The sequence below is a fragment of the Xyrauchen texanus genome, chromosome 36 (assembly GCF_025860055.1).
Source record: "Xyrauchen texanus isolate HMW12.3.18 chromosome 36, RBS_HiC_50CHRs, whole genome shotgun sequence".
NCBI classification, from domain to species: Eukaryota; Metazoa; Chordata; class Actinopteri; order Cypriniformes; family Catostomidae; genus Xyrauchen; species Xyrauchen texanus.
The window spans coordinates 29,312,945-29,332,852 of NC_068311.1; the positions used below are offsets into that span (position 1 = coordinate 29,312,945).

Here is a 19,908-nt window from a genome sequence, read left to right on the forward strand (position 1 = left end):
GAAGAATGCATATTTTATAAACTGAACCCCCCCAACCCAACCCAATCAAGCCCCTAACCCATCACTGGTTATGTGAGCGCAATTACTTCCTGGTTTCGATGTGAGATCCAAGTCTGGGTCTTCCATGCTGCTGACGCAACGTGCTTTTGGTCGCGCCACAAGGGAAGGTAAACACACTTGAGTAGATGCAAAAATGTGTGATAGGAGATGGCGCTGGTCAGTGAGTCGGCATAATGTTTCTGATCCTAGGGTACTGGAACTCTCGGAAACAACATACGTGTGATTATGTTGTTACTTCCTGGTTTTCAAATGTGACCAAAACCAATTTCTGAGGCTGCTCGCACAACGTGCTTTAAGTTTCGCCACAGGAAAAGGTAAATACATTTGAATTCATGCAAAAATATCAGATGGGAGATGGCGCTTGTCAGTTATTCAGAGGAATGGGGTCGATGTCAGGGTAATGGGACATTCGGTATGTCGAGATCCCATCTGATCATTTTTGAGGATGTGCGTTACAGTGATTTTACAATGATTTAGGGGGATTGACAGAAGGCCTCTTACCTGTGGTAAGATCACTGTATCTCACAGCCTTGTGTGGTTTATTGTTTTATTCAATTTTTGTCTTTTTTGTTAGAAGTTCCATTTGGATTCCATTTACAAAAAATTAATTTGCCACTAAGAAAGTCTTTTTCTTTTAAAATGTATAATAATTTACTGAAATGAGAGCCTAGCCATTGGATTGTTGTGTCTTGAGTATTCAACACAGACACCTGTGCTATTCTTATATTCACATTGAAAATATTTGTATTATTCCAGCCAGTCTTCAGAAAGACTGAATGAAGAAGCCCTTGATATAATCACACACCCTGTTTTATCTCATATCCTGCCCTTTCCTCATCATGAATATATCTTTATTCCATAGCCGTCCATTTTCATTTATTTCATCATAAAATCACCCAGGCAAGCTGGTTGAAAACAGAATATTTGGTGCTCGATGTGAGGCCGAATATTTCTCACTGTTATTGCCATAAGTGATCTTAATAACTGTCTGTCATTAGTGCACTGTCTGTGTGTGCCTCAACCACAAGAGCGTAATAAGAGGCTCCACTGCATTAGATGAGAACAATTTGACTCTGTTGATGCCAGAGAGACCAGCTGAGTAGTTAACGCTATTCACAGGTGCTTGCATATGGATAACATAATCAGAAGCGCAGTAGATGCCAACCAACTCTTTGCCAGCAGACATTTGGTAGTAAGACAGGACTTATTTGGCTCTTGGAAGTGCAGTAAGAAGTCTTGGTCACATGGTTAATGCTCCCAGATGATGACTAAAGACAAACCCTTACATTATAAGATGCTATGGCATGGCAAATCCAGCATACATACATTTACAGTGTAATTGATAATTGTAGAATTTGTAACCATAGTTACAAATGGCAAATCAAACTTAAAAGTGATGGCAAATCACTCTTAAGATCCTTTTAACTTAAAGAGAAGGTTCACCCAAAAATGAACATTTTCTCAACATTTACTTACCCTCATGTCATCCCAGAAGTGTATGACTTTCTTTCTTCTGCTTAACACAAATTAAGGTTTTTAGAAGAATATCTCAGCTCTTTATGTCCACACAATACAAGTGAATGGTGGTCAGAACTTCCAAAAGGTCCAAAAAGAATATAGAGGCAGCCTAAAATAATCCTTAAGACTCCAGGGGTTAAAACAATTTCTGCAGTGTGGATGAGAAACAGATCAATATTTAAGCCCTTTTTTTTTACTATTAATCTCCACTTTCACATTCTTCTTCTTTTGATTTTGGTGATTCACATTCTTCATGCATATTCTCACCCACAGAGCTGAAATATTCTTCTAAAAATCTCTGTGTTCTGCAGAAGAAAGAAAGTTATGCACATCTGAGGTGGCATGAGGGTGATCAAATGATGAGAGAATTTTCATTTTTGGGTAAACTATTCCTATAACGCTCTACTTAGAGTTTCAGGACAACCTCCACCAGTATACAGCTTTGAATGGCTTGGTGTCCCACTGACCCAAGCAACATACAGTCAGTGCCCTGATATGGTAATTTGCATACCAAAACAATTTGATTAGAGTCATGGCACTGAATGTTAAAAGCCATCATTCATTGCCATGCTGACAATATTTTAAAAGAGAGGTCTCTTTCACTGGATGCAAATGTACTTTTAGGGTACATTTCTGTATGTAGTGAAGCAATGCCAGCTGTATAGTGGTAACTTAATCAGTGAGACTACACCAAAAGTCACTAATCTACATGTTTATTTATTGAAAGCAACGTATAAATAGGGAAAAACACAAGCAATTTATCTTAAAGGAGAACAGTTTGCATTGAGATTATACATTGAGAAAGATCATAAGGTAATTTTGAATTTACTGCCTGATCTCATGAAAATGACAATATGTGACTGTGGCAACATTTTAGTGAAATGACATTACATGGTTCCCTACATGTGTTGCGGCAGATCAGAGGTGAATTGTCCACTAAATGGGGCTAAAAGCGACTTAAATGTTCTCCCAGACAGATGGGGCTTTTAAGGTTGATGCTCTATCGAGTTTTAAATCAGAACACCAATCTCCTCACCCCTAAACCTTAAACCTAACCGATAGTGTCAAAAAAGCAAATGTGACAATTGCTGAAGCAACCACATCATTTTGTGGTACTTCTTTGAAACTTTCGGTTCATGTTTAGACACATTGCTATTTAGGACTCTAACAGTTGAGCTATCACGCAGCTTGATTGTTCACAAATAAACTTGTACAGTAAATATTTGATCACGCTCAATCAAGCTTATGATGTGGGCGGTTGTGGCTCAGGTGGTAGAGCGGGTCGGCTGCTAATCACAGGGTTGGCGATTCCTGGCCCACACGACTCCAAGTTGCTCCCAATGGCAGGCTAGTGCCTTACGTGGCAGCTCTGCCATCATTGGTGTATGAGTGTATGAATGGGTGATTGGGACACAGTGTAAAGTGCTTTGGTAACCTCTAAGGTTAAAAAAAGCACTATATAAGGGCAGACCATTTACCATTACCATTTACCATGATGTCATAAGATAACATTGTGTGAGGAACAGAGTGAAAAGTAAGAGTTTAATAACTGATAAACTGCCATTTTACTCTGTGTGCAAGCGAATAAAAGTCATTGTGTTGGTTTTGTGTTCATTTCACATGGAAACTGCCATGATATGTGCAAGGAGCCACGTAAAAATTATTTAGCAAAAACACAATTGACTGCAATCTCAGCCATGATAAAATGTTATGGTAGATGCAAGCTACAGTGTAATTATTTGTCGCTTTAAATTGGTTTACGTTTACAACAACCTTGAGATACAGAACAACAAATATTTGTATATTTTATATTAAGAAATGTAGTACATTACAATTATTACAATAGTCCCTGCCTGGTCTCACTAACACAGCTAAAGCAGAAGTGTGGTTGCCGAACAGAAGAGGAAAAATAACGTGATTCATGGTAATGGATTAGTTCAGTGTTTGTGGAAAAGGTGTGTCTTGAGCTGTTTTTACTGTGTAGTTTTCAGCAGAACGGGTTAAGGCTGGAAGCTCTTTACTAAATCATGGGACAGTGTGTGTACATTTACACCTACTGCATCCTTTTTAAATGGATGGTTCACCCCAAAATGACAATTCTCTCATTATTTACCTACCCTGATGCCATCCCATATGTGTAATCCAAATCCATATCTTTACAAGCAATATGATAGTTGTGAGAGAGAAATAGATACATATTTATGTCCTTTTTTAAATGTAAGTTCTCATCCCTACCCATTAGGTGGTGATATGACCCCCCCTGCGATTTCCGCCTATGCATGAGGGTGAGTCAATGATGAGAGAATGTTTTATTTTTGGGTGAACTATCCCTTTAATTAGCCTGGTCTCATTGAATTATGCTACTACATCTATATTTTTACAAATCTATTTTCATGTGGCTCATTGTATCGCAGCAGTTTCCTGGTGAAATTAACACTACAGGCCCTAAAACAACATTTACTTTTATTCAGTTTCACACAAATCACAATTAAATTGTCAGATTATCTGTTAAAAAACAGTTACTTTTCGCCCTTTTTCTCATAAAAATGATCTTATTACATCAAAACACTTTTACAATAGTGCATAAATTATAAGGCCATACATTTTATTGTTTGCAATTTATAACCAACTACATTCACAAGCTTGTTCAGCTGTGATCAAATTGTACAGTAGCTCCAATGACAGATCGTTGCATTTGTGGTGCAGGTCCCTAACAGTACGTGAGTCAATACGTGCCCAAAGTTTCATAGAAGCTCCACAAAATTATGTGGTTGCATTAACAATTGCGTCAGTCCACTCTGCATCCATTTTGGGAACATCACGGGGCAGCTATTTTCTATGGATACAAGTGGCATAAAAGTATAGCTCCTATCTTCTTGAATGGGGAAAGACTGAAATCTCAAAAACAGTTAATCAAGATTATGATCAAATAACATATTTCAAATCAGCAGTCAAATCTGAAAACAATGGTATCATAAATTGTGTTTGTTTACACAAAACCCCCTATTTTTAAGGCTGGTCCAGGTAATATGTTTGCGCGTTCTCAAATTAACTGAAAGGTGCTGTTGTCTGTTTCAGGCAGCTTTTACCAGACATTATTAACTTTAAAAGAAAAATACATGTTTTATTTGTCAATTACCACTGTATTTTATTGTTGTTTGAACAGATTAAGTGTGCCCTAGAAGCATGTTGTGGTTGATTGAATAATAACTATCCGTTTCAGTTCTGAACAAAGTTGCTATCTCGGCAGAAAATGCCATTAAAAACCCTTCAAAGACATCCTCTAATGCTGAAGCAATAAACAACCCACAAACTCTTGTTTTGAAAGGGGCTAATGGTTCATACTCATTGCTCTAACAGTAAACAGTTTTTTGCTAACTGCCTGAAATATCTCCAGCTCTGCACACTTTTTGCTGTATTGTACCAAAATGCTTCCTCTGAAACCGTAATGTCCATTAATGTGAACACTCCTCTAATAAGGATGCAATGTCAAAAGGATATGCTGGTGCCAAGCAGGATTTGTGGAGTCACCACGGCTACTTTATGGCAGCATTAGAACTTAACAGAGCTAATTTAATTGATGCTCTTCAACAGAACAAACATGCCTGTAGGCTATTACTACATAGGACACGGTAAGGCACTGACAAGCTTCTATTGAGCATACCATGTATGAGCATTCTGCAGTCTGAGTTATTTAGCTAACTTATCTTAGTCTTATAGGAACTGAATTGACATGTTACAAACCACACACTTCTGTACAATTCTACGCCATTTTGTAGTGTAAGCAGTGCGAGTAGTATGTTAACACTGAAAATGCAGCAAAAAGAAGTGCACTTAAAGTACCTGGATGATGCACTTTTTCAGCCGTCAATACGGAGTGTGGAATATTGAACACTTCATGCATTCAGTGCACACAGCTTGCCATACATAGCGAAAGGGGCAGAGATACCTAGCTACACTGTTGGTCTGACAAAACATTTGTAAATAAAGAAGAATTTAGCAGCTAGCAAAGTTTCGGTTGATACAGCACCTTACAAAATTGAGTTGAGTGCTTTACCATTGCACCACACACTGTGAATATGTAAGGCATTTAAGATACAAGTGTTAAACTGAAGTTGGCGCTAAATGTGCTAAAGCTAACGACAACACATCACGTGATCTTGAAACATTCCGTCAGATGGTATAAGGCAAATGCTTCCGTGTAGCAAAATAAATATGAAGTGTTCCATTTGGGACGATACACATGGAAAATTCATACACTACATGGCTGAGTGTATAGTATACATTAATGAGCCAAAACATTAAGACCACTCACAGGTGTAGCGAATTATGTTGATCATCTCCTAACAAGGCCGCATGTCAAGTTCTGGGTAGATTAGATGGTAAGCGAACAATTAGTTATCGCAGTCAATGTGCTGAATGCAGGAGAAATGGGCAGGAGTAAAGACCTGAGCGACTTTGACAAGAGCCAAAGAGCCAAAAGACTGGGTCAGAGCATCTCTGAAACGGCAAGCCTTGGGGGGTGCTCCGAGGAGGGACAAACCAAAAACCAATGACAGGATGTTGGGCACCCAAGGCTCATCAATGAGTGAGGGCAACGAAGGCTATCACATCTGGTCCAAACTGACAGGAGGTCTACTGTGGCACAAGTCACAGAAAATTTTAATGATGGTTACGGGATTACAGGAATGTGTCAAAACCCACAGTGCATTTCACCCAGCTGCGTATGAGGCCATTTCACCAAAACATCATATGCCTTCAGAGTACTTGCGACGGACTACATTTGTGATACATTTTAATTCTTTTTGAAGTTTGAAAGCTTGCTTTTTGACGTTTGACTGTATAGCTTCATCTATTATGAGGACAAAAGCATGTTTCTCCCCAGACAGCCATTCAAAAATAACCCTGTATTCTGAACACATGTTTCTTAAAGAAACATATATATATATATTTTTTTTAAATTACGTTATAATAGATGTTTCACCAGTGCACAATTTTTGGAGGGCTCTTAACATAGAGAAATAGACCCTCATAGTTCTGATATCCACCTTTTTCCTGAACACAGAAGTGTTTCATATGGAAGACTCTTTTCATTATTCAATCACCAGTGTTTTCACTCATATTGGCAATTATTTTTAGTAAATAATGAGATGTTTAGGATATTTCATTTGTAAAAATTGCCAAATAAAAGACATGTGGCTCCATCGTTCAAATACTTGTCATGATGACAGTCATGATGACTGTCTTTTAAAAGTGACTCACCTAGTTTAATGAGTGGGTTAATGACATGAAGCAATGATGATATCATTAACTATTTTGAGATGTTATGACAGCCAAACAACTGCACAAATTTTGCCTTGTGGCTTCAAATACTATGGTTGTTGATCTCTGTGTGGATTGCTTGTTTCTGTAGTTTTTACATTGCTTCTTAATGGAGACTGGAACCAGAAAACAGTCCATCTGCAATCAGAATCATCATGGTATCACCCAGTGGTTCGTCAGGAAAACTGGATTGAGTGATCAGTCACTTGGCATTTACGGCTCAGATGATTTTCTAAAAATAAATTGCTCTGGAACTGAGTGCCCATGAAGAAAAGTGTCTGTGACTGTGTCCAGGTTGCATACTTCCTAGGTTGCATACTTCCTAGGCTGCATGCGACAACTGAGAAATTGTCAATTGATGATGAATAGGAGTGCTAGCCCAGATAGCACACGTAAATCTCAGAGATGTCTGTTTTAGATCTTTTCATCTGCAAAGCATCACATTCTAATTAACATCTGCTAACCATCTTAAAAAGATCAGATTTAACAATATTCTAAATCATAAAGTACTGAAAATGTGCCATATGGCTAACCGAGATTCCAGTTACAATTTCCATTAAACAGTCTCAAAGACGCCTAATGAATGTCTTATTGACATCCAAAAGGGAATCGTTGTAATGAGTCAGAGGCAGACACAGAGTGAAGACCCATATTCAGAGATTATTAGAGAGGGTAGTCAAACAGGCAGAGGTCAAACCAGGTTAGCAATCCACACAATGCAATAAATCCAAAAATTGTAGACAAAAGGTGTAAATCCAAGGAATAGTCTAAGATCAAAACAGGCAGGCAATAGAGGATGATAAATGCTCAGAAATGCAAGACAACAGAGTGAACTGGCAAGTGAAATAGAGTGGAGACTATATACACTGGGAGTTGATGAGGGAACGGATATCAGATGTGAGAGATAATGGTGGGAGGAAAGGGATTCTGAGAAATGTAGTCTGGGAAGGAGTTAATACTCAGGGGAAGGGGAACTCATGTGAACAGATCTGGAGGATGTGACAGGACTCCCCCTTTGAGGCGCCTCTCTAGAGCATCCAGGGGGTTGGCCTCGGGGCCTGGGAGCCAGGCGGTCAGGATGGGCTTGGTGGAACTTGGAGATGAGAGAAGGGTCCAGAATGTCCTCTGATGCTCCTCAGGTCCGTAGCCCTCCATAATCTACCACATATTAAATGAGTCTGCCCCGACGCTGAGAGTCTAGGAGAGTGTTAACTTGGTAGGCGATTTCCCCATCGAGGTCAAGAGGAGGGGGTGGGGGAAGGTTGTCGGTGGAGGTACTGGAAGTCTTGGCCACAGGGTTGAGGAGAGACACATGGAAATTAGGAGAGATGTGGTGGTGAGGGGGCAATTGAAGTTTGTAACAGACAGTATTAATTTGTTTGATGATCTTGAAAGGTCCAACATACCTTGGGGATAGTTTTTTGAATGGCTAGTCACAGGCTGAGTTCTCAGGTGGACAGCCATACTCATTGGCCAGGACAGAGAGTAGGGAAAGGTCGACGATGTCGGTTGGCATGTCCCTTCTGCTGATGGATGGCTCTCTGCAGGTGGACATGAGCAGACTCCCAGACTTGGTTGCTGCAAGCTTTTACAAAGAGGTGATTATCATGGAGGCATTGGAGAACTTGTCATGTGTGTAGGACATGAGCTTCAAAGGAGGGTGAGAAAACCAGGATATCATCGATATAGACTATGACACATTGGTGCAGAATGTTGCAATATATCTCATTCATGAAGGATTGGAAGATGGAAGGTGAGTTGGCAAGGCCATAAGGCATGACCCAGTATTCGCAGTGAACCGAATGGGTGATGAAGGCGGTCTTCCACTAGTCTCCCTCATTGATGCGAATGAGGTTGTAAGCATGGTGCAAATCCAGTTTGGTAAAGACCATGGCATCCCGTATTTGTTTGAGTGCTGCTGGCACAAGAGGAAGAGGGTAGGGAAATTTGGTGGTGATGGTATTCAAGCCTCTATAGTCAATGCAAGGATGGCGTCTGCCATCTTTCTTTTCCACAAAGAACCAGCTGCTGCTGGAGAGGTGGAGGGTTGGATGAAACCCATCTGTAGTGCTTCTTCGATGTAATCCTCCATGGCTTGTGTTTCCAGAATCGACAGGGGCCAGATATGGCTCTAAAGAGGTTGATTGCCCAGAAGGAGGTCGATAGAACAGTCAGTAGATTGGTGAGGTGGTAATTGAGTAGCCTTAGTCTTACTAAATGGATGTCTTGGTAGACACCTGGGATGGTAGGTTGAACAGAGGCTTCAGCAGGGTTGATATGAGTGGTCGGAAGGGAAATTATTTCTCCATCAGTCCAGGAAATGTGAGGGTTGTGTTTAGCGAGCCAAGAGTAACCAAGGAATAGGGGGTTCTTAGGAGTGTTGGTGACAAGAAGATGTAGTGTTTCATGATGAAGAGCTCCCACCTGCACAGAGATGGGTTGAGTAATACAAAGTTCTGTGCCAGGGTGACCATATAGCACTGTAACAGAGAGAGAAGGCACACAAGGGGCAGTATCCAGAGATAACAGATCACAGAGATCAGAGTCAATAAAATTGCCTGCAGCACCAGAGTCGATACGAGCTTTGACAGAAATGGAATTCTGAATGGAACAAAGTTTTACTTCAACAAGTAAATTTCTATTTTCCAATAAATAATGGTCGTCGGGATTAGTGGGTAAGGAGGAATGTGAGGAACAGGAGGAGAGGAAATGGCCAGGCTTCCCACAGAACAAACACAGTCTGTTATTGATGTGTCTTTGATGTTCCTTCCTCGTCAGACGAGAGCGACCCATATGCATGGGCTCATGTAGAGGCGTTGTTATGGAAGATAGCTGAGGAGGCGATAATAGGGCAGCTGGGTTGCGGCTCAACTTCAAGTTGTCAAGTTTGATAGAGAGAGAAATAAAACTGGTCGAGAGAGAGTTTATCATCTCGACTGGCCATCTCTACTTGTAGTTGATGCGTGAGTCCATTGCGATAGATGGTTTTGAGCTGTGTACTAGTCCATCTGGTTTGTGCTGTGAGAGTATGAAACATAAGTTTGTAGTCAGCCGCCATGGAACTCCCCTGTGTGAAATGAATGATGCGATCACACACATCTTCTCCACCCACTGGATTCTGAAAGTCACACTTAAAATGGAAAGAGAGTTACATATCTCGCTATTACGAATCCATATTGCCGTAGCCCAGTCCAGTGCTCAGCCAGTGAGCAAGGAGGTGATAAAGGCCACCTTGGATTGTTCAGTGGGGAAGATGGAGAGAGATTGAGCGATATAAATGCTACATTGCAGCAAAAAAAACATCACACTGACATGGCATGCCGTTGAATCTCTCCGGTAGAGCGAGATGAGGGGCTCGGATATTTGTCTGGAGCAGAGATGCATCAGAGGGAGCAGTCAGCACCCAGCATGGGGGCTGGATTTGCGGCTGGTTTGGGTGACCTGGATGGGGTAGCGGTACGTAGATGACTCAGCACCTCCTCCATGGCAGAGGAATGCTGCCCCAGTTGACAGTGGTGGACAATTCAGCTTGAGAAGTGAATGCGGCTTGTAGAGAAGAAAACTCATCAGTAGAGAAGAAAGCTTTCACCTGCTGGATCGGACATACGCGAAATCTTCTGTAACGAGGCAGACACAGAGTGAAGATCCATATCAGAGTTTATTAGAGAGCATAGTGAAACAGGCAGAGGATGTGACAACTTATACACTGTAAAATTGAATTAGTTGAACTTATTTAGATTATTTAAACATACTTGTGGAGTATTTGGCTCAAATAAACTGAGCTTCATTTTGTAAAGTAACATTAACTAGTTACAAGTTAACCTAACTCATCTGTGATGAAAGTATCATTGTTTTATTTAATTATTTGAATTGAAATAAAGCTTGTCTTTGTCCGGTGGGTCTGTTGTTTTTCTCCTGTGTATCTGCGTGTTTATTTTTTCATCATGTGTTTTTCTCCTCCACATGAATGGCACGACTGACGTTCCTATGAAAGCACTTATTCGCGCTATTCACAAGCTAATCACCCACACCTGTTGCTCATTTTCTCAGCCTACTAATACCCTCTCGTTTCTCTCTCTCATCGCCAGATTGATCATCCGTGTTTGTGTGTTTGTGCAGTCTTGCGGCTCCAGTCTATTCAAATCAAATCAAATCACTTTATTGTCACACTACCATGTGCAACAGTAGGTGAAAGTCTTGTGTGCAGTCCCGAGCAACATAGCAGTCATGACAGTGACGAGACATATACCAATTACAATAAACAACATATTTACACAACACAATTTACATATCAAATGTACACATACTTACACAACACAATATAATATACAATGTACAGTAAACAATTCACACAATATAGAATACACATACAATAAAAAAAATAAAAAAATAAGAGTATATAAATATATATATATATATATATATATATATATATATATATATATATATATATATATATATATATATATATATGCAGTAGTTGTATTGAGGGACTATATTTGACAGTCCAGTGTGAGATAATAAGATGAAGATTAAGAAGATTAATAAAGTGCAGTGCTGATTGTTGATCGTGAGAGATCAAGTGTTCAAAAGTCTGATTGCTTGGGGGAAGAAGTTGTCATGTAATTGAGCAGATGTGGTCTCTGATTAGCCTCTCAAAGCATTTGCTGATGATGGGGGTCAGAGCAACAGGACGCCAGTCATTTAAGCAAGTGATTTTGGCTTGCTTCGGTACAAGCACAATGGTTGACGTTTTGAAGCATGTGGGGACTTCAGACAGGGAGAGGGACAGGTTGAAAATGTCCGAAAAAACACCAGCCAGTTTGTTCGCGCACGCTCTGATGACGTGGCCCGGAATGCCGTCTGGACACGCGGATTTACGGATGTTCACCCGTCGAAAGGATTAGGTTACATCCGCAACTGAGACGGAGAGTGAACCATCATCTGTAGCGTCAGCCGCGAGTGCTCTCTCCACGAGGGCGGTGTTATTGTCCTCGAAACGAGCATTAAATGTATTAAGCTCATCCGGGAGAGAGGCAGCAGTGTTCACGGCGGAGTTTTTATTCCCTTTGTAGTCCGTGATGATGTTAATTTCCTGCCACATACTTCTAGAGTCAGTGGTGTTGAACTGTCCTTCAATTTTGTGCCTGTAATGGAGTTTGGCTGCACTGATAGAGTTACGGAGGGCATAACTTGCTTGTTTATGCTCCTCCGCGTTCCCGGAATTAAAAGCGGTGGTCCGCATGTTAAGTGCTGCGTGAACATCGCCGTTAACCCATGGTTTCTGGTTGGGGTAGATCTGTATTGTTTTGGTTGGCACAACGTCCTCTACGCACTTCCTGATGAAACACGTTACGCTATCAGCGTAAGCCTCGATGTCGTCATCAGAGGCGGACCAGAACATCTCCCAGTCCGCGTGATCAAAACAGTCTTGTAGCGCAGAGTCTGATTGGTCCGACCAGCACTGGATTGTTCTGAGGGTGGGTGCTTCCCGTTTCAGTTTCTGCCTGTAAGCGGAAGTCCGGTTTATGGTACCCGGTAACAATGAACTCAGCCTCAGGGTGCACAGTTTCCTGCTCGCTTATACCCCCATACAGTTCCTTGAGTGCCCGGTCTGTGTCGGCTTGTGTGGGGATGTACACAGCTGTGATAATGACCACTGTGAATTCCCTTGGTAGCCAGAATGGTCTACACAGAAGCATGAGATATTCCAGATCAGGGGAGCAGAAAGACTTCCTTTGATCACACCATGATTTGTTGATCATAAAACATACACCACCACCTCTGCTTTTACCTGAGAGGTCTTCCGCTCTGTCCGCTTGGTGCACGGAGAACCCCGTGGGTTCGATGGCCGAGTCCAGAATCTCCGCAGACAACCAGGTTTCTGTAAGGCAAATAACGCAGCAGTCCCTCGTCTCTCGTTGGACAGAGTAGTATACTGGGTAGCGGGGGCCGATTTGCACGATGTCTTACTCTGATGAGAACGCCGGCTCTTTTCCCCCATTTCCTTCTGCGTTTCCACGGCCGGGTAGCCCAGACAAAGGGCTCCGCTGGCGTGTTTGTAAACAGCGGGTCGGCATTGAGGAATTTGAAGTCCGGTTTATGGTGTGTAATTGTAGAACCAATGTCCAAAAGCGTTAGTTTGTTGTATACAATAAGGCAGACAACATCCAAGACAAAAAACTAAAAACTGTAAACAAAACAATGTATGGCTCGCAACGCTGCAGCCATACTCGCCGCCATCTTGAGTCCATACAGTATTTCTGTAACTCCAGTCTTGCTTCTCTTGTTTTATCCCCATCTAGTTTTTATTTTTGTTGGGTCCAGTTGTCTCCTGTTTGAGTTTTCATCTCCTGTGTACTTTGTATTGGATAATTAATCTGGATTCACTTACCATGCAGTCTATATTCCTCCATGCCACCCAGGTGTCCTACGCTGCTCCATCTTCGTTTCTGTCATCGCTATCTTCATCACTGCTGTCAATGCTGTCTTCATTGCCATCTTCACTGCTGTACTTGCACCATTGTTGTTACTACAGTTTTCCCCTGTCAGCTGCATCTGTTTTTAATCCTTTATCATCTGTACAGCAACCTCTCATCAATAAACTGTGTTAGTGTTCCTCCGCATCCCTGGGCCCTTTCTGACAAACAGTGACAGTCTTAGACAGTATAAGGGAAATTCTAACTGGAATCTTGGTTAGCCATATGGCACATTCTCAGTACTTCTTAGTGTGCAAAACAAATTCCCTTGTTTTGACCAAACATACAGCATTTCTCCAAGCACAAGGGCTTGAGGGTATTCCACACAACTGCAATTTTGAGATAATGTTGAGTTAGTAGTACTCAAAGCCAAAGTTTAAAGAACGTATATATTTGAGTTATCATTCCAAAATATGACCACTTAAACATTTTCATTAATAACAACTTTAGGATTTAGAGAGTAACGATAATTAAAACATCTAAGAATAGTACAATAATAAGCTTATGTTGAGTAATTTTTTTTTTACTCAAATTTAGATAAATTTTAACAATTTTAGATAACTATTAGTATTTAGAGACATATTGCAGATGAGCAAACAACCTAAAAAATATGTCTTTCAGATGTAAACACACATATCAAATAGATGTCTGGTGATTCATGTGTGCTATCAGGGATTAAGTCTCTTTAGATTACAGAGCCCAGGACTGTCACAAAGACATGCATAATTTCTCAAGACCACTATTTCAGTTATACCTGTCTGGTGGTAGGAAGACTGTATGCGTGCTAATCCAAAATAAATAAATAAATAAAACCCTAGCAGCACCTTTAAGTAACTGTATCTTATTTAAAATTGAGCATATGTCTTCAGCTCATGTTTCACTCTTCTTTTTCCACAGGGTTTTCAAGAAGGCAAGTCCAAATGGAAAGGTAATAATATGCATATTTTTCCTGTCTTTCATGACTATCCATAAAGTGAGCATGTCAGTTGTTTTTGAACCTGATACTGCAAAGGTTTTTTGTCAGTGATTTCTCTCAGCACTGCAGTCTGATATAACATGGTAATGACTGAATAACCACAAACATCATGCAACAAAGGATCTCTTGTTCCTAAATTTGATTTGATGCAAATCTCATGACACTGTTAGCCAGACAGATGGGAAGTCAGCTCACAATGGTTATGCGGTGAGCATATAGCCATGAGTCTATATGTTGATCATTAGCAGGGAGGCCTGTGGTGCACCGCAACAGTCCTTGAGCAGGAAGCAAGCATGGGGCGAATGCGAAAAAGGTGCACCCACCCTTCTGCAAAAGAGCCAAAGCTTTATCAAAACTCATCACAACACAATAGCTACACATATGGGCTTTTATCACTATATGATGTTCAATTATATTAAAATAAAACATGCTATACATTGACTTTTAAAGCACCCCTTGTAATATCTACTCAAAGATTTACTGGTCTGCCACAATAATGTAACATCTTTGAATCATTTGGGGGCTTTTCTCATAAAATATTGATATGTGATTAATTGTTGTTCATTTTATTAATTAATTGGCATTTCATGTAATTAATTCGTAATTTTATGCTTTTCAGCTAACTGTGTACCTTGGTAAGAGGGATTTTGTTGACCACGTGGACCTTGTGGAGCCAGTTGGTAGGCAATATGATACATCATTGTTCTAAACTGACCCACTTTATGGGTGGCCTTAACTACTTTGTACTTAACCATTTGATACAATGTACTTAGTACATACACATTGTTGGATTGTAATTACATTTAAAGTACTTGCATTTAATTAAATTTGTAATTACACTGTTAACTTTACCCCAACCCAACCCTTACCCCAAAACCTAACTCTATCCCCTAATACTAACCCTACCCTTACTCCTAAAAATATTCATACTTCAACCTCAGTAGCAGCAAATGTGGGCATTTTGCAGAACAACATGTAGTTATACAGTGAATACATAGTCTTGTATGTATTTAATGTTAATACATAGTAGTTAAGGCCACCTAATATAAAGTGTGACCTTCTAAACTTAGTCACATTTTAAATGAAAGAAATCATGTTACATTGTAGTTACATTGTAATTACTGACTGAGAACATGCAAATGTGTAGTTACTATATAAACCTGCAAGCAAAAATCTAAATACACTTGGTAAGCATTATTATTTCTGTAAGCCATTATGATTACATGCATTATGTGCAACATGGACACTGTATTGTAAAGAGTTACCAAAACTTTCTCTGTATGAAAGTATTCACCATAGAAACTACATCTGATTTCTTACACACATTTTAAAGTATAAACTGCTTTGTAAACATTCCACCCCACCAATATTATGTCATAATTTAGTCACTTTCTTTGTTGTTAACATTTGTATTGATTCCATACACCAAAACCAATGAACACAACATAAAATATGTAATAAGTTATATAAATTAAAACCCCTCCCCCCTAACCCGACACAAACACACATTATAGTTGTCTCTTACAATTATATATTTAAAAAAATAAATAAATAAAAACAACAAATACTTTCCAAAAAAAAGAGTGCACATACACATCAAACTAAAAATCAAAAATCCATCTCCACTGCCCCTCCACGAGAACCCTCCAAAAAAATCCAAATATCCACCCCACTTCCTATTAAACAAATCCCACTTTCCCAACTTTCTGTAGATCACCTTCTCAAATGCCACAACCTCACTCATCTCCCTGCACCACTCCCGAATCAAGGGTGTCCCAGCCGTCTTCCACCACCTGAGCATTATTCTCCTGGCCACCATAACTCCGGCCAGGTCCCAACCACTCAAGTGGCTATCCCAAAATGAATGACCTCCCCATCACCCAGAATGCAGAGTCTGGGGCAAAATGAAAACCGTATGTCCAACACATCACACAAAAATCCCTGAATATTCAACCAAAATTCCTGTATTTTAACACATCCCAAAAAACATGGGTTGTGTCCCCGTCTTCTGATTGGCATCGCCAGCAGTCTATACAATCTAGAGGGAATCCATTATAATCGATTCAAAATCTTAAATTGCATCAGATGTACACTTGAATCTCTAGATGTAGATTCTAGTTTTTAGAATCTTAGCCCACACTCCCTCCTCCAATACCAAATTTAATTCTCTCTCCCATAATCACTTGAAAGAAGTTGAAGCTCCATCCCCCAGACACTGAATTAACAGGGAATAATATACTGATGCCTCACAACCTTTTCCAAAAGCAGTTATCACAACTTCTAGAGTATCTACCCTTTTAGGGGGTGTATGCTACTCCCAAAAATATTACAGAGCAGGTGGCGCAGCTTTAAGTACCTAAAGAACTGAGATCTAGGAATCCTAAAATGTTGGACCAAATTTTCAAACAATCTCAACCCACCACTCTCATATAGGTCACCAAGCATATTAACACACCTCTCAATCCACTCTGACAGAAAGGGGACTCACCAATACACAACTTTGGGTTTAGCCATATGCTTGATGCAACATTTAAATAAATGTCTGATTTAAACTCTCCAGACACTTTTGTCCATAGCCCGTGCAGATGCAAGATAACGGAGTGCGACTTCTCCAATTCTCCAATTATTTTAATAGAAAGGCTTTGTAAATGTAAAATAGGGGCAATACATTTCTGTACAATTCTAAACCAGAGAGGGGCTCTCTCAGGTGGAAGTGACCAATGAGCTAAATGTCTGAGACCGAATGCATAATAATAAAACTGAATTTGGTGTAGGCTTAGCCCACCTTTGTCAATCGGCCTATATAACATATTGAAATTTAACCTGGGACACTTTCCATTCCAAATGAAGGACTTCGCTATGCTATCAAATTGCTTGAAATAAGAGAGTGGGACATCTACAGGGAGAGATTGTAGTAGATAGTTGAATTTTGGAATGCAATTCATATTAATAACATTAACCTTCCCAATCATTGCTAAATGTAATGAAGCCCACCTACTCACATCACTCGAAAACCATTTTATTAAAGGGTCAAAATTAACTCTGAATAAATCACATAATTTTAATGGGAATAAAATGCCCAAATACTTAACTCTTTCCCCGCCAAACACGGAATTTTCCGTGTTTTATGAAAAAACGCTTCCCCGCCAAACACGGAATTTTCCGGGTTTCCGTGTTTTAGGTGTTATACGGTAAGGAAGACCCTCATGCATGTTTTGAAAGAGTACGCAACTCTTTGATCAAAGAAACAGACTGTGATCGTCTCAAACATGAAGAAGTGGAGTATGAGAAGCTCAAAATATCAGACATAAACATGCCTTTTTCTCAGCTTTTTGTCTGAAATGTTGTTTTTTGACAAAACCTACCTCTGTTCAAGTCGCAATAAAAAAAGAACAAATGAAGATAAAATAAAATCGTTTTTTTTTGCCTAAAAGCAGAGGCCCAGATCTTTATTGTGATATATAGCATCTTCATATATTCATGGAAGAAAATATTCTGCGGGCCATTAAAATTTAGCGGAAATCGTCAAAAACCCTGGTGGTGGCTGTCAACTTTTTTTTTAAAAACGCTGGCGGGGAAAGAGTTAATGCCCTGTTTGGGCCATTGAAAGGTGTCCGGTTGAAAAGCCATTACTGGGCAGTATGCTGTTAGAGCCAAAGTTTCGGATATAGACCAATTAACTCTGTATCCTAAATATTTAGAAAAGGAATGAATAATTCTGTGGAGGCAAGGCATAGATCTAGTGACAAAAATTGTTTTTATGCGCCACGCCTCCCGCCGTCACCCCTGACACTAATGGTTCCAGGACAAGACAGAACAATAATGGTGAAAGAGGGCAACCCTGCCGATTGCCCCTATTTGGAGTAAAATAATCTGAAATTAACCAATTTGTTTGTACCGCCGCTACAGGGTGTCTATAAAGAAACTTTATCCACCAAATAAAAGTATTTGTGAACTCATATATTTCCAGCATCTTAAAAAGATAATCCCATTCTACCATATCAAACGCTTTTTCGGCATCAAGTGAGATGGCAGCATCTGGAGTCTGGTCATTCGTCACTGACCACATGATATTGATAAAACAAATGAAGTTATCAGAAGAGCTGTGGCCCTTAATAAACCCCACCTGATCTATATGTATATGAGATGTCATAACTTAATCGGTTAGCCAGAATTTTGTCCATCATTTTTAAATCTAGCTGGATCAGGGAAATTGGATCGAAACTTTTTCACTCATTTGGATCTTTGTCCTTTTTAAGAATCAGACTGATCCGGGCTTGTGTCATGGTTGGGGGAAGCTTTCCATTCTTTAATGACTCTGTATTAACTTCTAGCATAAGATCTAAAAAATTCAGCGGCAAAGCCATCTGGACTAGACCCCGAAGCCACCGCCAGGCGCCGCCATTTGCGCCATTTAGAATTTCAGCCATCTGATAAAGTTTGGCTGAGCCGGCTAGAATTATTTGCATCAAATAATAATTCTATCACATAGAGACATACACACACGAAATATATAAACAATACACAAGATCTATTTTCCCACTGGATTCATAACAGCACAGTCTTGTGCTCGTTGCTACGATACACAGACTCACTAGTGAATTAACGACCAATTAAAATTGCTCGCTTTTCCGTACAGAAGAAGCTGATGCCTTTTTTCTCGCGACTGAGGTGAAATGGCGGAAAGAAGCAAGCAAGGTAATTTTGATCTCACTTCTCACATACTTTCCTAATTCCTACTTACTTTTTTTTTTAACTGAGGCCTACCCAGACTTTTGTTAAATCTTCAGGGCACGGTTGCACAAACACCTGAATCAAAGATTGATGTTATGAACCAAATATTCTAGAACGGAGAGATATATAGCACTGAACGTGATATTACTGCAGTAACAAACCACCGTTTCCACATTGCTAATTCATGACGCATGCTTCAGTGTACATTGAAGTGAAATGTGCAAAACTTTGTCCAAAATAATACTGATAACAGTGTGTGTTTATATTAAGGCGAGACACAGCAGGCAAAAACACCGTTTTTTTTTACTGGTCAATTTTGAGATTTTTGGATATTTGTCTTCAATAACATGTCTTCTTTCAGACTTGTGGTGAAAAAAAGTCCAAAATACACATTTAGGTCTTTATTTTACTACACTTTGTCTGTTTGCGTCTGTAGATTTCTCATAAAATTCAACAAAAGTTTGCGTTCTTAATCAAGGTGTAATATGATAAGCTTCATCCATGATAATGCCAAGTTATTGTATACAACCTAGCCTACATACATTTAGCCTAAACACAACACATTGTAGGCTATTTGAAAATGTTTAGTAGCATACAGACTACAAAATAAATATGTACATACGTTGTGAAAGTAAAATCTGGTGTTTTCTTTATTACATTGTATTGCATTTTGTAGAAATATAGTGTAAGCCATGCATTGCTTGGAAATATTGAGATCTAGTAAATCAGTATAACATAGACATCTGTAGACATGAAGTGGCAGCTTCAGCCATTTGCAGCTATGAAAAGTTTGGCGGTTGCAGCAGCCATTTAGGTTTT

General features: G+C 39.8%; 1 protein-coding gene across 4 annotated transcripts in view; it reads left to right on the top strand.

Annotated features, from left to right (window-relative positions):
• The window catches only part of LOC127630156 (beta-arrestin-1), a 69,114-nt gene that overhangs the window by 21,047 nt on the left and 28,159 nt on the right, over positions 1-19,908 (top strand). For all 4 annotated transcript variants that reach the window (XR_007968829.1, XM_052107619.1, XM_052107620.1 and 1 more), the window contains 2 exons: positions 14,277-14,307; positions 14,975-15,035. Coding sequence is in view for 3 of the 4 variants with exons in the window: in XM_052107619.1 (XP_051963579.1) it covers positions 14,277-14,307; positions 14,975-15,035 (92 nt within the window). In the remaining variant the exon portion in view is untranslated. The remainder of the gene's footprint in view (positions 1-14,276; positions 14,308-14,974; positions 15,036-19,908) is intronic.